Source organism: Cololabis saira, chromosome 16 (genome assembly GCF_033807715.1).
Source record: "Cololabis saira isolate AMF1-May2022 chromosome 16, fColSai1.1, whole genome shotgun sequence".
NCBI lineage: Eukaryota > Metazoa > Chordata > Actinopteri > Beloniformes > Belonidae > Cololabis > Cololabis saira.
The window spans coordinates 33207799-33225468 of NC_084602.1; the positions used below are offsets into that span (position 1 = coordinate 33207799).

At 40.5% G+C, this 17670-nt stretch overlaps 1 protein-coding gene across 1 annotated transcript in view; it reads left to right on the forward strand.

Annotated features, from left to right (window-relative positions):
* Positions 1-13303, forward strand: part of LOC133462074 (rho-associated protein kinase 2-like) — a 74217-nt gene extending 60914 nt beyond the window's left edge. The window contains 16 exon segments of the mRNA XM_061743191.1: positions 51-210; positions 1017-1177; positions 2432-2616; positions 3357-3426; positions 5422-5525; positions 5618-5804; positions 6706-6799; positions 6878-6972; positions 7093-7284; positions 7363-7531; positions 10113-10183; positions 10270-10358; positions 10475-10553; positions 10641-10809; positions 10812-10907; positions 13094-13303. Of these exon segments, the coding sequence (XP_061599175.1) occupies positions 51-210; positions 1017-1177; positions 2432-2616; positions 3357-3426; positions 5422-5525; positions 5618-5804; positions 6706-6799; positions 6878-6972; positions 7093-7284; positions 7363-7531; positions 10113-10183; positions 10270-10358; positions 10475-10553; positions 10641-10809; positions 10812-10907; positions 13094-13167 (1995 nt within the window). The 3' untranslated portion in view covers positions 13168-13303.
* The last annotated feature ends 4367 nt before the right edge of the window (positions 13304-17670 follow it).

Genomic DNA, 17670 nt, shown 5'->3' on the forward strand with positions numbered 1-17670 from the left:
TGTTATTGCATCAGTCTCAATAATCTGCCTGTGTTTTGCTGCTGAAACAGGAGATGAGCAACAAGCAGATCGATCTGACCTACAAGATGAAGGTTCTGCAGCAGGAGCTGGAGCAGGAGGAGACCTCTCACAAGGCCACCAGAGCTCTGCTGGCAGACAAAAGCAAGATCAAAGTAACAATCGAGGGTGCCAAGTCCGAGTCCATGAAGGGTAAGCAGTTCATTCAATAGCTGAGCTGAATAATTCACACAGTGGGGGGGCAATCATTACAGCTTTAAGCACACTGTAGACACACATGTAGTGATGCACCGAAATGAAAAATTGTGGCCGAAACCGAAAATAATAATAAACACTTGGCCGAATACCGAATAATACCGAACAATGCTTCTTTTTGCCAATTTTTTCACCATTGCATAAATCAAATAAATGTGCTTTAGGCATGCTTATCAAAGAAAAAAAGCTTTTACAAAATTAAAAGGTAGAAATATTTTTTGAACATGAACAACTGAACATTTTTTAATTTCCCAGCATTTTTTTTAAATATTCCAGCAGACATTATACCAACAAGGCACAATAACTTAAAGTAAATACATTCGCAAAATAATTTTTTTGGCCATCTTTGAGTTTACATTAGGCCTATAACAGACTGCTGAAAAATTGTCACATAGGCCTTAAAACAAAAAAAAAATGCATTAAAATGCATTGGAAAAAAAGTGAAAAAGAAGTGGATAAAACAAAATAAAGAAAAAGAAAATTAATCCCTTTCCCATGCAAGTATTAATATGGGAAAGGGATTGATTTTCTTTTTCTTTATTTTGTTTTATCCACTTCTTTTGCGTCATCTAAACACGGTGTTATTACAGGTAATTGTTCGTTTTTTTCCCCATTTATTCCACCGAACGCCGAGGGTGTTTTTTTTGCTATTTTCGGCCGAAGAATTTCGGTTACCGAACATTCGGTGCATCACTACACAGATGTGAGAAGTCTATTGAAATGGTTGAAACATGCTCCCACAGAGATGGAGCAGAAGCTGTCGGAGGAGCGAGCGGCAAAACTCCGGCTGGAGAACAGAATACTGGACCTGGAGAAACACAGCAGCATGATGGATTGTGATTACAAACAGGCCTCGCAGAAACTAGACGAGCTGCGGGGGCACAAGGACCGTCTCACTGAGGAGGTGACCGTTTGTATTGTTTGCTGGACACCGTTTAGCTGTGTGTTTGGATATACGGTGACAACTGCAGAAACCATTGCTACAAGTGGAAAGAGACAAAATAATAACGAGAGCTGCGTCAGGCCGAGGAATGATCAAATTTTAAGCCTCGTGCTGTCTTTGGGTCAAGGGAGGGTGAAGGGAGGAAAAGAAGGAATGAAGGAAGAAAGTAGGAAAGGGAGGAAGGAAAGAAGGAAGTAAGGAAGAAAGGAGAAAAGAAGGAAGGAAGTAGGAAAGGGAGGAAGGAAGGGAGAAAAGATGGAATGAAGGAAGGGAGAAAAGATGGAAGGAAGGAAGGAAGTAAGGAAGAAAGGACAAAAGAAGGAAAGAAGGAAGGAAGTAGGAAAGGAAGGGAGAAAAGGGGGAAGGAAGGAAAGAAGGAAGGAAGTAGGAAAGGGAGGAAGGAAGGGAGGAAAGAAGGGAGAAAAGATGGAAGGAAGGGAGAAAGTAGGAAAGGGAGGAAGGAAAGAAGGAAGAAAGGAGAAAAGTAGGAAAGGGAGGAAGGAAGTAGGAAAGGGAGGAAGGAAGGGAGAAAAGATGGAAGGAAGCAAGTAAGGAAGAAGGGAGAAAAGATGGAAAGAAGGAAGGAAGGAAGTAGGAAAGGAAGGAAGGGAGAAAAGATGGAAGGAAGCAAGTAAGGAAGAAAGGAGAAAAGATAGAAGGTAGGAAAGAAGGAAGGAAGGAAGTAGGAAAGGAAGGAAGGGAGAAAAGATGGAAGGAAGGAATAAAGGATGAAAGAAGGAAGGAAGTAGGAAAGGAAGGGAGAAAAGATGGAAGGAAGGAAAGGAGGGAGAAAAGAAGGAAGGAAGTAGGAAAGGGAGGAAGGAAGGAAGAAAGGAGAAAAGATGGAAGGTAGGAAAGAAGGAAGTAGGAAAGGAAGGAAGGAAGGAAAGAAGGGAGAAAAGATGGAAGGAAGGGAGAAAAGAAGGAAAAAGGGAGAAAAGATGGAAGGAATGGAGAAAAGGAAAAAAAGAAGGGAGGGAAGAAGGAAGGAATGTAGAAAATAAAGAAAGAAGGAAATAAAGGAACGAATGACGAAAGGGAGGTAGGAAGAAAAAGGAGTAAAGGAGGGTAAAAAAGGAGGAAAAGAGGAAAGGAAGAAGGAAGGAGAGAGCATGGCAGGAGGAAAGAAGGAGAGAAGAATTGGGTCATTTTGACCCAAAGACAGTACACGGGTTAACATTAATAATGAACTAAATGAGTGGTCCTGATTTTCAGGTGAAGAACCTGACGCTGAAGATCGAGCAGGAAACCCAGAAGCGAAACCTGACCCAGAACGACCTGAAGGCCCAGAACCAGCAGCTCAACATCCTGAGAGCGTCGGAGAAGCAGCTGAAGCAGGAGAGCAACCACCTGCTGGACATCAAGTGCAGTCTGGAGAAGCAGAACCAGGAGCTACGCAAGTCAGTTCGCTCTTCGCATCACGTCTTTACAGATGCTACTAATGGGGCAATGACGTGACGCCGATATTTTCTAAAAAACAATTCAAAAAAGGTTTAAATGGATAAAGAAATACCATATATATGACCTACCTGTCCCACATATGGACTCACTTGAATTTTAGAAAAAATACTTATTTGGGATTTTGTTGTTGTTTTAAGCGTCAAAATATCATGTGGTGCGACCGTCCGACCATGACTCTGGTTTTGAAAACTTTTTTTGAAATCACTCTAAATGTATTTAAATCAATTCCGAAGTGTCTTGTAGTGTGTAAGATTGCAACACATTTGTATTTATATTTCCATCATAATATACAAACAAAGTTTGACTGATGTCCATTTTATGAAATATCATGTGGCGCGACCATTAAAAAAAACAACCATTTTTGTATAATACTGATAACTTGTAAAAAAAGATGTCAAGATGTAAAGGAAATTAATTAATTTTAATATGAATCATGGTTGCACCACATGACTTTTTTTAAGGTTAGTGCCAATTCATCTTGACAAAGAACTTTGAAATCACTTAATTTAAAAGTTTTACATGATTTTATGTGTACACGACATTCTTAATGTTTGAACTACTGCAATAGATATTCTTTTTTTATTATTTTAAAATTGACCTTTTGAAAATCCTTATTCGTTATTGACCCAAATACAGAAATAACTGATGTTTTTCTTTCCTGTTCTGTTTTTCTTTCCAGGGAAAGACAGGACACGGATGGACAGATGAAAGAACTCCAGGACCAGTTAGAGGCTGAGCAGTATTTCTCTGTGAGTAGCTGGAATTGACGACACATCTATATCATGTTTGGTGGTGGATCGGCCATCAACAGTCAATAGTTGCTTTGCAAAGGTCATTTAGCATATTCAGTAGGAATGGGCGATATTTTACCGTTCACGATGTACCGTCAAAAAAATTCCCCACGGTAAGAATTTGTCATCTCGCAGTAAAAACGATAAATTGAGAAATGAGAGAGAAAGAAAGAAAGAAAGAAAGAAAGAAAGAAAGAAAGAAAGAAAGAAAGAAAGAAAGAAAGAAAGAAAGAAAGAAAGAAAGAAAGAAAGAAAGAAAGAAAGAAATGAGCCTGAAAGAAAGAAAGAAAGAAATGAGCCTGAAAGAAAGAAAGAAAGAAATGAGCCTGAAAGAAAGAAAGAAAGAAAGAAAGAAAGAAAGAAAGAATGAGCCTGAAAGAAAGAAAGAAAGAAAGAAAGAAAGAAAGAAATGAGCCTGAAAGAAAGAAAAGAAAGAAAGAAAGAAATGAGCCTGAAAGAAAGAAAGAAAGAAAGAAAGAAAGAAAGAAAGAAAGAAAGAAAGAAAGAAAGAAAGAAAGAAAGAAAGAAAGAAAGAAAGAAAGAAAGAAAGAAAGAAAGAAAGAAAGAAAGAAAGAAATGAGCCTGAAAGAAAGAAAGAAAGAAAGAAAGAAAGAAATGAGCCTGAAAGAAAGAAAGAAAGAAAGAAAGAAAGAAAGAAAGAAATGAGCCTGAAAGAAAGAAAGAAATGAGCCTGAAAGAAAGAAATGAGCCAGAAAGAAAGAAAGAAAGAAAGAAATGAGCCTGAAAGAAAGAAATGAGCTGAAAGAAAGAAAGAAAGAAAGAAAGAAAGAAAGAAAGAAAGAAAGAAAGAAAGAAAGAAAGAAAGAAAGAAAGAAAGAAAGAAAGAAAGAAAGAAAGAAAGAAAGAAAGAAAGAGAAGAAAGAAAGAAAGAAAGAAAGAAAGAGAAAAATTCCCGTTGATGACACTTTTTGTAATATTCAGATTTACATAACGGTTCTGTCTTCATTTATTCAGCTGCTATGTCATTTTTGGGATTGAGATTAGCTATAAAGATGCTGCTGGCAGCTTTGAAACACAATTCCTCTTCAGTAAATTCCTTTACTGAAGCAAATTTCCCACTTCCTCTCATCTTTCCTCACCCAGACCTCCTCGCAGACGACACGTTACGCAAATAAATGTGGTGGTAATGATTGGCCCTGTCTGCGTCTGTGTGCTGTGTGCAGATGAACACAGCTCAATGGGGTGCAGACTTGTGAAACACAATTAACTTTACAGTAAATGTGCAATAAGAGACGCACGTAAAAGGACCCGGTTATTTCTCTCGAGATACCGTCAGATTAATTATGGTCCGAAAGGCCTCAGTTTATTTATGTTACTGGCAAACAAAGCTCACGTTTCCACAGAAAAATGACTTGAACTGTAAATAAGCCTTTCGTAATTGTCTGTCAGTTTTATCGGACAATGTTGATGACTCTTGACACGAATGAATTAAACATAATGCGCGTAAATAGACGACTTATCAAAGCGCTGCTATTTATGGGGGAAGGTTTTTTGTTGGCATTGCTGGGCACGATTAAAGTTAACTGTCAATTTTACAGAGATGCTGAGCTTTATAAACTTGTGCCAGTCAGTGAGGAGGCTTCTCTTCTTATCTGAATATAAACACTGAATGCTGTGAAGAACTGAAGAATTAAAAACTCATCACTACAAACAAACAGGACATTAAAAGAATCAGAGGCCACTGGTTTTATTTGTTTTTACAGTCCACTTGTTGAAGTATCCCGAGGCAAGACGCACAACGTCTTTGATAGAAGCATCTGCTAACTGAGTTAATGTAACAAATCCCGTATTAATAGGTGCGTCTTTGAATGTCTCATTAAACACAATGGCTACAGAAACTGGAGGCTTAATTTTCCTCTCGTAACAATGATGCTCAACCAAGTGTAGAACCTGAATGTAATGTTGGATCTTACCCTGGTGTCTGTTTTTCAGACTCTCTATAAGACTCAAGTTCGAGAACTGAAGGAAGAATGTGAGGAGAGGAACAAACTGTACAAAGAAGTGCAGCAGTCGCTCCAGGAGCTGCAAGAGGAGAGGTGGTGTTGCTGTTTAGAAATACATTACTTTATTACCTTCCAGCTTTTGGGGGCAGTTTTGTCTTTATTTCCTTTATTTGGGTCCATGTCAGGGACTCTCTGGCAGCTCAGCTGGAGATCACGCTGACCAAGGCCGACTCTGAGCATCTGGCCCGCTCCATCGCTGAGGAGCAGTACTCGGACCTGGAGAAGGAGAAGATCATGAAGGAGCTGGAGCTGAAGGAGATGATGGCCCGCCATCGCCAAGAACTGGGGGAGAAGGACATCACCATCAACTCGGTGAGTTGGAGAGACGCTCGTCTCATTAGGGCCTGAGCACTGACACTGCGAAGGCCCTATTGTATCTGTAGGAATTTTTCTTTCTTTCTTTATTCTTTCTTCTGACGAAAGGATGGTCTTTTTTCCCCCTAAACATGCCCAAAAAGTCACCAAATTTTCCATGCGAGCCAGGCCTGGCGAAAATTTTTATATTTAATGGTTTGCATGAATGGGCGTGGCCTAATGGCTCAACAGCGCCCCCTAGAAAACTTTGTGCCTCAAGCCCCACAATACGGTTTGACGTACGTGCACGAAAATCGGTACACACCTGTATCATGTCGCAACTTAAAGAAAAGTCTCTTGGCGCCATGGCCGAAACCGAACAGGAAGTCGGCCATTTTGAACATTTTGCATTAATCGTTGTAATTTTGGCACAATTTATGCCATTCCTTCGGCAGTTAATACGCCCCGAACCGTAACGTGCACCCAGATGTGTTATACATCAAAATGTGCGTCTCCATCCTGCAACACCACGCATTACTTTTCTCTTTCAAAAGTGTTACCGTGGCGACGCTAGACGCCAAAAAGCGCGCCCACCCTTCATCTGATTGGTCCATATTTGATAGTTCCCCAAAAGTCACCAAATTTTGCATGCAAGCCAGGCCTGACGATAAATTTGATATTTCATGGTTTGCATTAATGGGTGTGGCCTAACGGCTCAACAGCGCCCCCTAGAATACTTTTCTCATCCATAACTTTTGAATGGTTTGACATAAAGACTCGTGGGTGGCGTCATGGGACTCGGTTTTGAGTCCTTGACCATAATTGGTGAAAATTAGCCCCGCCCCTTCTTCTGATTGGTTGTCCCTATTTCCTGCTATAACTTTTGAATGGTTATGGATGCTCTTCCTGTCGCACGCAGCTGGAAGAGGCCAACAGGACTCTGACCAGCGACGTGGCCAACCTGGCGAATGAAAAAGAGGAGCTGAACAACAAACTGAAGGAAGCACTTGAAGGTGAATGCAATGATTTCTGTTTTCAACAGTTCCAGTCAAATGTTGCCAGGATTTGACCTTTTTTGTTGTTTCTTTTAGACTCTGAGAAGTCTAAGGATTGGGAGCAGCAGATAAGCCAGATGAAGCAGATGTTTGAGAAGCAACTGCAGTCCGAGAGAACGCTGAAGACTCAGGTTTGTGGTTTTTAAAAGCTCACTGTGCGGCTCACGTGCAGATTTACACAACTGCACCATCACGTCCTTTCAGTTTCTTTCATAAACTCTGAGGAGCCTTGAATTAATGTCCATCCACAGGCGGTCAATAAGCTGGCGGAGATCATGAACAGGAAGGAACTGCGCGGTGGAGGCAGTCGCCGCGGCAACGACACAGACATGCGTAGGAAAGAGAAGGAGAACAGGAAGCTGCAGCTGGAGCTGAGGTCGGAGAAGGAAAAGCTCAACAGCACCATGATCAAATACCAGAAGGAGATCAATGAAATGCAAGCAGTAAGTGAGACGGTAACGCACTCACACGTCTCTGCCGGAGCGGCAGACGCCTCGGCTCACGCCCCTCTCATTGTGTAGCAACTGGCAGACGAGAGCCTGATGCGTGTGGAGCTTCAGATGGCTTTGGACAGCAAGGACAGTGACATCGAGCAGCTGAGGAACCTCCTGCAGACGCTCAGCGTCCAGTCCATGGATTCTGCCAGTGTCAGCAGCGGGCCCGACTTTGATACCGATGATATGTACACGGGTAAGGATGCAACCTCTGGAGAGTTACATTTATCACTTTTATCTTAAATATGGAACAAAAAACGATGTTGTCAATCAATCCAGAGTGCTGTGAACCACAAACAAGGTCATTTAATCTCAAGGCCCAATCCCAATACTCCCCCTACTTTCTTTCACTACACCTAAAAAAAGAAGGGACAGATTTTAGGGCACTTGAAATCTTCCCAGGGGCCTGTCCCAATACTACCACTACTCCTACTTTCAGCACCACCCCTAATCGGGAAGCTGAGAGGCAAAAGCTGTTTTAATTTCAGCTGTAGCGCTGTTAATATGCCACTTTATTAAGTTTTAATATTTTTTCAGGCATAAAAGTAACCGTTAAGATCCCCAACCTGAGCTCAGTTTATCCAAATAACGCCTGTTAAGAAATTTGACCCGATGTTTTCGGAGATGCCGGCTCGGAGCAGCAGCAGCAGCAGCCGGAGTACAGACGTGATCGCCAGGTCAACCTGCGCCGTCGTCCCGGGGAGAAACCTGCAGCTCTGTGGAGAATTACCGCTGGCTGAAATAAATCATTTAGCAAGATAAATGTTGGTTTAATAGATGAAATCTAACAGTTGCCTGTTAAGAAATTTGCTCCAAAAATTTCAAGATTTCTGCCTGCCGGCTCGGGAGCGGATTTATGGTACCGCGTTAAATCGACGCAGAACTTATGAAAGTAAAATATATATTTCTCGCTAGAAATGTAATCAAAACGCATTTTTATGCAGAAACTAACTCAAAATATTGATTTTATTCACTAAAAAATGAAATGTCCGCCATGTTTTTTTTTTTTTTTATTATTATTCAGTCCGCAAATGACAACGAAAAGCATTCTGGGAATTTTTTTTGTCCCTAGATCTACTAGTGAGCATCGGAAATCCCTCGATCCGTAGGGACAGATTCATAGCCACTACACTAGTTTTCTTCACTCCCCCTAGGTGGAAAGAGGAATTGGGACACCACTACCCTCACGGGAACGCGCAAAATTTAGGGGTATGAAAACTAGGGGTAGTGATAGAATTGGGACAGGGCCTTAATCTCAAATGAATTTATAAAGTGCAAGTGTAAAAAAAAAAGGAGTATATGCAGCATGAAGGGTTCTGTGTCTTTCTGTGTGCTGTGTGCTTGGGTGTGTTTCCTCCAGGTATCCAGCTTCCTCCCAAAGTCCATAAACGCGTGTTGCATTGATTAATGATTCTAAATTGCTCATCAGAATGAGTGTGAGCATGTGTGGTTGTTTGTCTATATCTACTCGTACAATGGACTGGTTACCTGAGACCTGAGTAGAGCTGGGCTGGGCTCCAGAAAGCCCTTGTGGCTCTGAGTTTGAGCAAGCAGGGATAGAAACCGGATAAAACCAGGCCACATCATGGCCCTGCAGGGTTCTGATGGCTGGTGGTGTCCACGCGTCGTCCAGCAGAGGGCCATCCAGCTCCATCCACAACACCTCATTACATCTGTCCATTAAACTGTTGAAAATGTGGCCTCATCTTGCTACTTGATCCTGTCTCTGTTTTATCAGATACTAGAGAGGGATGTTTGTTTGGTAGCTGGAGAGAGACGAAGTCAGTTTGACCGAGTTTGACCAAATCCACTGCTCAAACGCCACCAAAACCACAAAACACATGTTTTTGCCAGACTGAATACAATTTGTACATTTGGGGAGGAAATGTTTGTGAAATGCAGCAGGTGTGATATGATGCTGAATAAAAGATGAGACCAAACGGGTTTAGCCAGGCTTGGTGGGATCCCAGAGTAATAATTACCTGCAACCAGATAAATGTGTTTAGTCAATGAAGGAAAAAAAAATGATAAAAGCACATCAGAATAACGGAAAATGATGAACTCCAATAAGCATGCACGCTAGCATGGTTTGGAATCTAAAAATATGAATCAAAGATGCAATCAGAGTAATCATTTCCATAATAACTGCACATATTGTAAGTGTGTATTTTATAGATGTACTTAGTTTTTAATAGTGATGCACCGAAATGAAAATTTGTGGCCAAAACCGAAAATAATAATAAACACTTAATAAATAAACATCGAATACCAAACAACACCGAACATGGTTCTTCGCAATTTTTCATTTATTTTGCCAATTTTTTCACCATTGCATATATCAAATAAATTTGATTTAGGCATGCTTTTCAAAGAAAAAATCTTTTACAAAATTACAAGGTAGAAAATATTTATTGAACATAAAAAACTGAACATTTTTTAATTTCCCAGCATTATGTTGTTTTGGTTCCACCTCCTGGTGAATGTTAGGTAAAATTCCTCTACTTACGTTTTTGGTTGGCCAACGATTTATGTTTGTGGTGCGGCCAGTTTATTTCCTTATATTACAACGCCGTTATTAATTGTTCGGTTTTTTTCCAACTTATTCCACCGAACACCGAAAGTGTTTTTTTGCCATTTTCGGCCGAACAATTTCGGTTACCGAACAATCGGTGCATCACTAGTTTTTAATAGCAAAGCAATGTGTGTAGCATCTTTCTGGGCTGCTCACATTCGTTATACAGCATTCATGTTGCTAACTCTGCCGTTCTCCCGTCCAGAAACCAGGCTCGAGGGTTGGCTCTCTCTTCCCGTCAGAAACAACACCAAGAAGTTTGGGTGGGAGAAAAAGGTTTGAAAGAACCAAACATCCAACTTTTACTTGTGTGTCTCCCTGATGGAACCCCTTTCCTAACTTTTCCTGTCCCATTGTTGCAGTATGTCGTGGTGAGCAGCAAGAAGATTCTTTTCTACAACAGTGAACAAGACAAAGAGCAGTCTATTCCCTACATGGTGCTCGATATCGAGTGAGTTTAACGCCCGCTGGCACCAGAACTCAGAGCTGAAATCATCTTTAGTTGGAAATGATTTCTTTTCGGGGCATTTATTGTTGCATCAGCTCACTTTTCTTTCCGTCTTGCAGCAAACTCTTCCACGTGAGGCCCGTCACTCAAACAGATGTGTACCGTGCGGATGCCAAGGAAATTCCCAGGATATTCCAGGTCTCCCAGCACTGTTTTCACCTTTTATTACTCTGTCTTTCTGGTTTAAAAACTTAAAATGGGTAATCAAAAACCCTCTCCCTCTAGATTCTTTATGCCAACGAAGGCGAGAGCAAAAAGGAGCCGGAGTTTCCGCCGGAGCCTCTGGCCATCGGGGAGAAGTCCAGCTACATCTGCCACAAAGGCCACGAGTTCATCCCCACGCTGTACCACTTCCCCACCAACTGTGAGGCGTGCACCAAGCCGCTGTGGAACATGTCAAGCCCCCGCCGGCCCTGGAGTGCCGGCGCTGCCACATCAAGTGCCACAAGGACCACATGGACAAGAAGGAGGAGATCATCGCTCCTTGCAAAGGTATGAGGCTCCGACGCCGGTATTTCCCTGAAAAACTCATCCGTGCAGCTTATTAATCTTCACAGGGTTTGTACGTTTTGAAAAAACCCGGAAAAGTCATTGATTTGAATAGGCGTGTTGTAGGCAGTGTTGAAAAGATTGATTCTACGATTTTAAATCGGTTCTCATATTAATTCCTAAAAATCGATTCATATGTCTGAAGATCGATTTAAAAAAAAATATATATATATATATTTTTTTTCATCATTACATTACAACTTTTGGTATTTTTTGTTTATGCCCAAAAAAGGAATATTTTGTTGGACACGAGAATAACTGGTGCCATGTTTTTGCCTTTAAATATGTTTAAAGGTATGAAAACATTAAAGTTTTCAGTTATAATTGCATAAATTGTCTATATTTCTTTGCTTTATATACTGTCTTGGGTTAAATTTGCATAAATGTTAAAAACCAAATTCTCATAAATGGGGAAAAAATAAAACCGATTTCATCCGTCTGTTTGCTGCCCTGGATCTGTTTGATAATTCTGACCCACATGATGTTTCTGAAAGCAGTTATTCAGCATTCTGGGAGCTGATTGGTCCTTACAGCATCATTAGCTGCAATACTTGCTGTTGAATCTCAATATAATACTAATATTAATATATTCATATAATTCATGCAACAGCTGAAAAAACTGTTTTATTAACAGTAGCCCAAATCAATATCGGATCGAATTGGATCGAATCAAATCTTGATAATCGATTCTGAATCTTAAAGGAGCCGTCTGTAAGAAAATGTCCAAAACTGGTACTGCAGTCACTTTCCAAATATTGTTGAGCGGCGTGTACCCTCCCCCTCCTCCCCCCGACCAGAGGTTGCCAGGTAGGCTGCAGAATGCAGCAGGAACGTAGGCTGCCATGGCTGCCATAATTAGAGCCGAGCTGGCAACCCGGATGCCGAAACAATACTGACTTGGTGATTGGGAGATAGGTGGAGGGTGGAGCTTCAGAAACATTACTGACTTGGTGATTGGGAGATAGGTGGAGGGTGGAGCTTCAGAAACAATACTGACTTGGTGATTGGGAGATAGGTGGAGGGTGGAGCTTCAGAAACAATACTGACTTGGTGATTGGGAGAGAGGTGGAGGGTGGAGCTTCAGAAACAATACTGACTTGGTGATTGGGAGATAGGTGGAGGGTGGAGCTTCAGAAACAATACTGACTTGGTGATTGGGAGATAGGTGGAGGGTGGAGCTTCAGAAACAATACTGACTTGGTGATTGGGAGATAGGTGGAGGGTGGAGCTTCAGAAACAATACTGACTTGGTGATTGGGAGATAGGTGGAGGGGTGGAGCTTCAGAAACAATACTGACTTGGTGATTGGGAGATAGGTGGAGGGTGGAGCTTCAGGCCAAAACAAAAAATGACAACATAAACATCAGTTGAGGGCTGCAACTCCTCTTTTAAACTGGAATATCCTGGCTTGAGTGCTGTTGTCAGTGACATAAGTATTTGAAATGAACATGATTTTTAAATGTCTGTTGATGTATCGGGGTCATTTTATGTTTCGTTTTATTATTGCTCTTACATACAGCTCCTTTTAAGAATCGGAATCGAATCGATTCTTGATATTTGAATCGATCCCCAGCCCTAGATTTGAATAAGTAATTTTCAAGGCCTGGAAAAGTTTCTGAAAATAAGTTCACCCCAAAAGTTTTGGAAAATTCATGGAATTTATTTTTCTCACTTAATGATAACATTTAGTAATAACAGCCTATAAGGTATATTTAAAATTGATCAATAAATATTTTGTATCGAAAAGTCTCACGCGTTTTCACAGATCGGATCGAGAGACCACATTCTCCAACAGTTATTACAGTTATTAGTTATATTAGATTACTATAAAACATATACAACATATACTACAACATATTGCTGGTATATCAGTGTTAGTTTAAACAAATGTTTATTTTGTATAAAACCACAATTGTCATTAGATCTCCACTGTAGTGACTTTTTACATAGTTTTATTCCTATATTTCATTCATACATTGATTTAGAGGTCATGTATAGTCATGGAAACTTGCTGCCAAGTCATGGGAAAGTCATGGAAATTTGTTGGTTAAAATGTGAGTGAACCCTGTCTTCAATACTTGTTAAGATGATGATGTCCCGATGAAAATGTCCCGTGTGTTTGTCTCCAGTGAACTACGACGTGTCTACGGCCAAGAACCTGCTGCTGCTGGCCACCTCCAGGAGGAGCAGCAGAAGTGGGTGAGCCGCCTGGTCAAGAAGATCCCCAAGAAGCCGCCCCCGCCAGAGCACTTTGCACGCTCCTCGCCGCGCGCATCCATGAAGGTTCAGCCCAGCCAGTCCATGAGGAGGGCCAGTCGACAGCTCCCCACCAGCAAGAGCAGGTAGCACACCGGGAACATTTACAACAGTTCTCAATGACTGATAGCAGTACGTTTGTATTGAATGTGACTAGAATAGGTTCAAAGGTCACGTTAAAGGTGTAAGAATAATTGAAAGTTGTTGGTACGAAGAGAGAGCAGTTGTTTTTTTTATCTCCTTGGATTAAAACAGAGCGAACATGGTCTTCTTGAGAAGTAACCCCCCCCCCCCCTATCCTGCACTTGACAGTAAAATCTTATTTGCTGTATGTTGATATTGGTAGAACGTGAGAATCTGTTCAGGGAAGCCTCCAGAACAGCAGCCGTCTGACGATAATACAGTAATCCCTCGCTATAACGAGGTTCATCTTTCACCGTCTCGCTGCTTCACGGATTTGCATTGTGTTCTGTATTCTGATTGGCTAAACAGTCTCCCCGCTTCTTCACTTCCTGTGTCAATAACGTTGGTCGCTTAGCAACAAGCTGAGAACGGCCAATGAACTTCAGCGAGCAGCTCAAGAAAGGGAGCCTTTGATGAATCGTTCATTACAGTATTATATTCCGTTTACATGGTAATTAATCATTTGGGATATCTGGATCAAACCAGTGACGCGCGGAGAACATCATGACGCAATTCCCCGTCATTTCCGCTTCTTTTTCCTGTATCCAAATTCAAAACAAATGCTGCTTCGCGCAACTTTTCGCTCACCTTCTTGTAAATCTGGCTATCCCGGTACTTTCTACCATCTACAAATGGCAAAATGCTCATATCCTTCATTACATTTATGAAGTGATTAGTCTCCTCCTGGTCTTGCGTTTCTCCATGTTTATAAGAACTTCCTGGACCAGGGTTTCCGCGGGGTTTTAAAAAAGTATTAAAAAGTGATAAATGAAAATTGCCAAATTTAAGGCCATTAAAAGTGTTAAATTCACTGTCAGAGGTATTATTTTTTTTAAATTGGTATTATTTTTTACCTTTTACATTTTAACAGGGATTTAAGTTCTCCGTCTCTAGACGGATTTCCGTCATTTGGAAAATGAGGGGGAAAAAAAGAAAGAACAGACTATCCAATGAAATCATGTTAGGCATTAAACTGACGCTGTTGTAAACCAATAAATCTAGCCAGAGCCTTGGTATTATCCAAACAGAAATGGAGGAGGGCAGGTTCGCCCCGCCGCCCTGGGGAGACGGGTACCAGTAGTCACGTCACGTTATTTAATTCACATATGCGCGAAACAATGAACACGGCGTCGAAGAGCAGCGGTAGCGTTAAAAAAGCGCTGGTTTTTAAAACTCAAACTAAATTAAGTTTTCTTTTGAGAAAATGCTGAAAGAAGCGGCCGCCTGAGAAACCAGCGCAGAAGCTACAGAACCACGGGTCACTCCGTACAGACAGCGGGCTGAGCAGGACTGTTAATGCTGGAAATTGGTGTAACGCGGAACCATAAATCAGCCTTAATTGGGAATTAAAAGTTGCGTTCCGTATTGAACCAATACAGACAGACAATATGCTCTTATTTATTTATCATAAATTGTCATAATATACAGGTGAAGGTCGGAAAATTCAACTTAAGGTGAAACAAATATATTATTTCCCACTACATGCAAAGTGAGATATTTCAAGCCTTTTATTTGTTATAATTTTGATGATTATGGCTCACAGTTTATGAAAACCCCAAATAAAAAACCTAAAAAATTTAGAATATATTATGAAATCAATAAACATTTCAATCATCAAAATTATAACAAATAAAGGCTTAACATACAGTATCTTGCCTTGCCTGTAATGAGACTATGTAATATACATGTATTAGTTTCACCTCTCAAGTTGAATTATTGAAATAAATTAACTTTTACACCATTTTCTTCACCTGTAGGCTATAAAGGACTGTCTCAGAAAATTAGAATATTGTGATAAAGTTCTTTATTTTCTGTAATGCAATTTAAAGAAAAAAAAAAAAAAAAAATGTCATACATTCTGGATTCATTACAAATCAACTGAAATATTGCAAGCCTTTTATTATTTTAATATTGCTGATTATGGCTTACAATTTAAGATTAAGATTCCCAGAATATTCAAATTTTTTGAGATAGGATATTTGAGTTTTCTTAAACTGTAAGCCATGATTAGCAATATTAAAACAATAAAAGGCTTGCAATATTTCAGTTGATTTGTAATGAATCCAGATCGAATCAAATGAAAAACAGAAAACAGAAGGGCTAATACAGCATTTAACTTTTTTTACTTGAAACCTTTGGGCAGCGACCGCACGGCAAAAAAGGGGCCGTTCTTAAAGTGTGATGCAGCGCATAGATGCCGGGGGAATATGAACTGGCCTGAAAATAATTTTTCAGTCAAATATTTTTTTTGCTTTAATCCTGTTTTAAGCAGTCTATTTTATTGTCATTCACAAAGTGAAATAAATGTGAAACATCTGGTCAACATCAATGAGTCTATAAATCTGTTCTGTATAGTGTTCTATAGGTCAAAATCTGTATTAATGTTAAAAGGTCCGTGATTAACACTTAATGTTGTGACCGTTTTTAAAAAAAATCTGAAGGTAGTGAAAAAGGTATTAAATTGGTATTAAATTTAAGATAAGGATTGCTGTATAAACCCTGTGGACTCAAAAGACCAGGATTCCTTGTGAACAGAGCATGTGCAGAAAACAGATTCATGTTCCGTTTGATGGGGATATTCCGTTTGGCGTTTACGTGACCGAATATTCGGGTTTTAAAAGGAGTAACCCAGGGGTCATATTCAGGTTTTTTCAAAAACCCGAATATGAGCAAATTTGGGTTATTCAAAGGGGTTATTGGTGTTTACATGGCCGTGCAAATTCGGGTTATTGCCAATATTCGGGTTTTAAAAGGGTTATTGATGCATGTAAACGCAGTCAATGGTGGCATGTCGGTTTATAAGAATCTTTTGGCCCAGAAGAAAAAGAGCGACAACAACTATGTTCTTCTCTCGGAAAAACACACCTGCAACACGGGCTTTAGAAGAAAAAGACGCTACAGAGCGAGTCAGGATCCAGCAGCAGTCGGAGCAGTGGAATACGCACCAGTCACAATTTATCCTACTGTACTTATTGTAGTTTTTTTCATAATCCTTTTCATTTTCTCCCGTTCAAATCCAATTACTCGGGTCGCGGTGGGGCGGGGCTGATCTCCGCAATTTGAAGCCTTGTATAATAATTGTAAAGAGAAACTAAAGGTTACTACTTCACGGCGAAAAACGAGGGATTACTGTAAAACGACTGTGTGGATGTGAAGGTCACAGAAGAGAAGACGAACGTCACCGTTTCTCTGATGTGGCCCAGGTTGTTTTATTTGTCTGGATTAAAATCACTTTGTTAGCAAACTTGTGTAGAAATGACGGTATGCTGTTTGGATGTTAAACGTGTCGTCATACTTTCCATGCTCCCCGTTTGCTCACCGTTTCCACGGTTACGTTTTTTGAAGTGGTCCCAGCTCTGTATTTCATACACTTCCAGTAGCAGGCCGTAAACAACCGCTGAATCCCGGTTGCCAGGGTGACAGGCGTCTAAACTTCATATTTCTGGTTGTTTTTGACTTGACTTCTTCTTTGGCTGCTTTGCAACAATCTGTGGCTCTGTGGGAAGTTTTCTCGCCACATGGCACTGAACCAGGATCTACTTGTGCTTTCAGTTTCCTTCTGTGTGTTAGGTCTTAGTTTACCAAACATGAACACAACCTTACACAAGAAAAGAAGTTTACAGGCACCAGACTGCGGGTATGTGATTGTCTCACGAACCGCGTACGTTACTGCTGTGTGCTGTAGTGAAAACCCCACCGCTGCTCCACCCTTTGGCCGTAATAGTTCAACTATAGACACAGCCCTGAGCTGTATAAAACAACCGCATTTTAGAAAGCAACAAAACAAACATTTCACAACACCAAGAAAGAAGAAGATCATCAAAACAGAAAATGCAGCATTTCTCAAAGAGAGAAAATCACAGAGAGAAGTTTCTAGATGACAGAGGTTCAAAAAGGCCACCCAGTTCCTTAATCTTTTTCTAACTGTATCTCAGTTTGTGAAATCCGTTTGAATCAACTTTTAAATGCTATTAAAAGTGAAGTTTTGAGTCTGTAGTGACATTGAAGCCTCGTTATAAGTGCCTGATAACGCTGGTGTTTAGTAAATATCAGGTTCTTTTCAGCCGTATCTAGTAGTGATGCACCGATTGTTCGGTAACTGAAATTGTTCGGCCGAAAATGGCAAAAAAAAAACACTTTCGTTGTTCGGTGGAATAAGTGGGGAAAAAAACGAACAATTAATAACGGCGTAATTAAGGAAATAGACTGGCTGCTCCCTTAACGGTTGCGCACCACAAACATAAATCGTTGGCCAACCAAAAAGTAA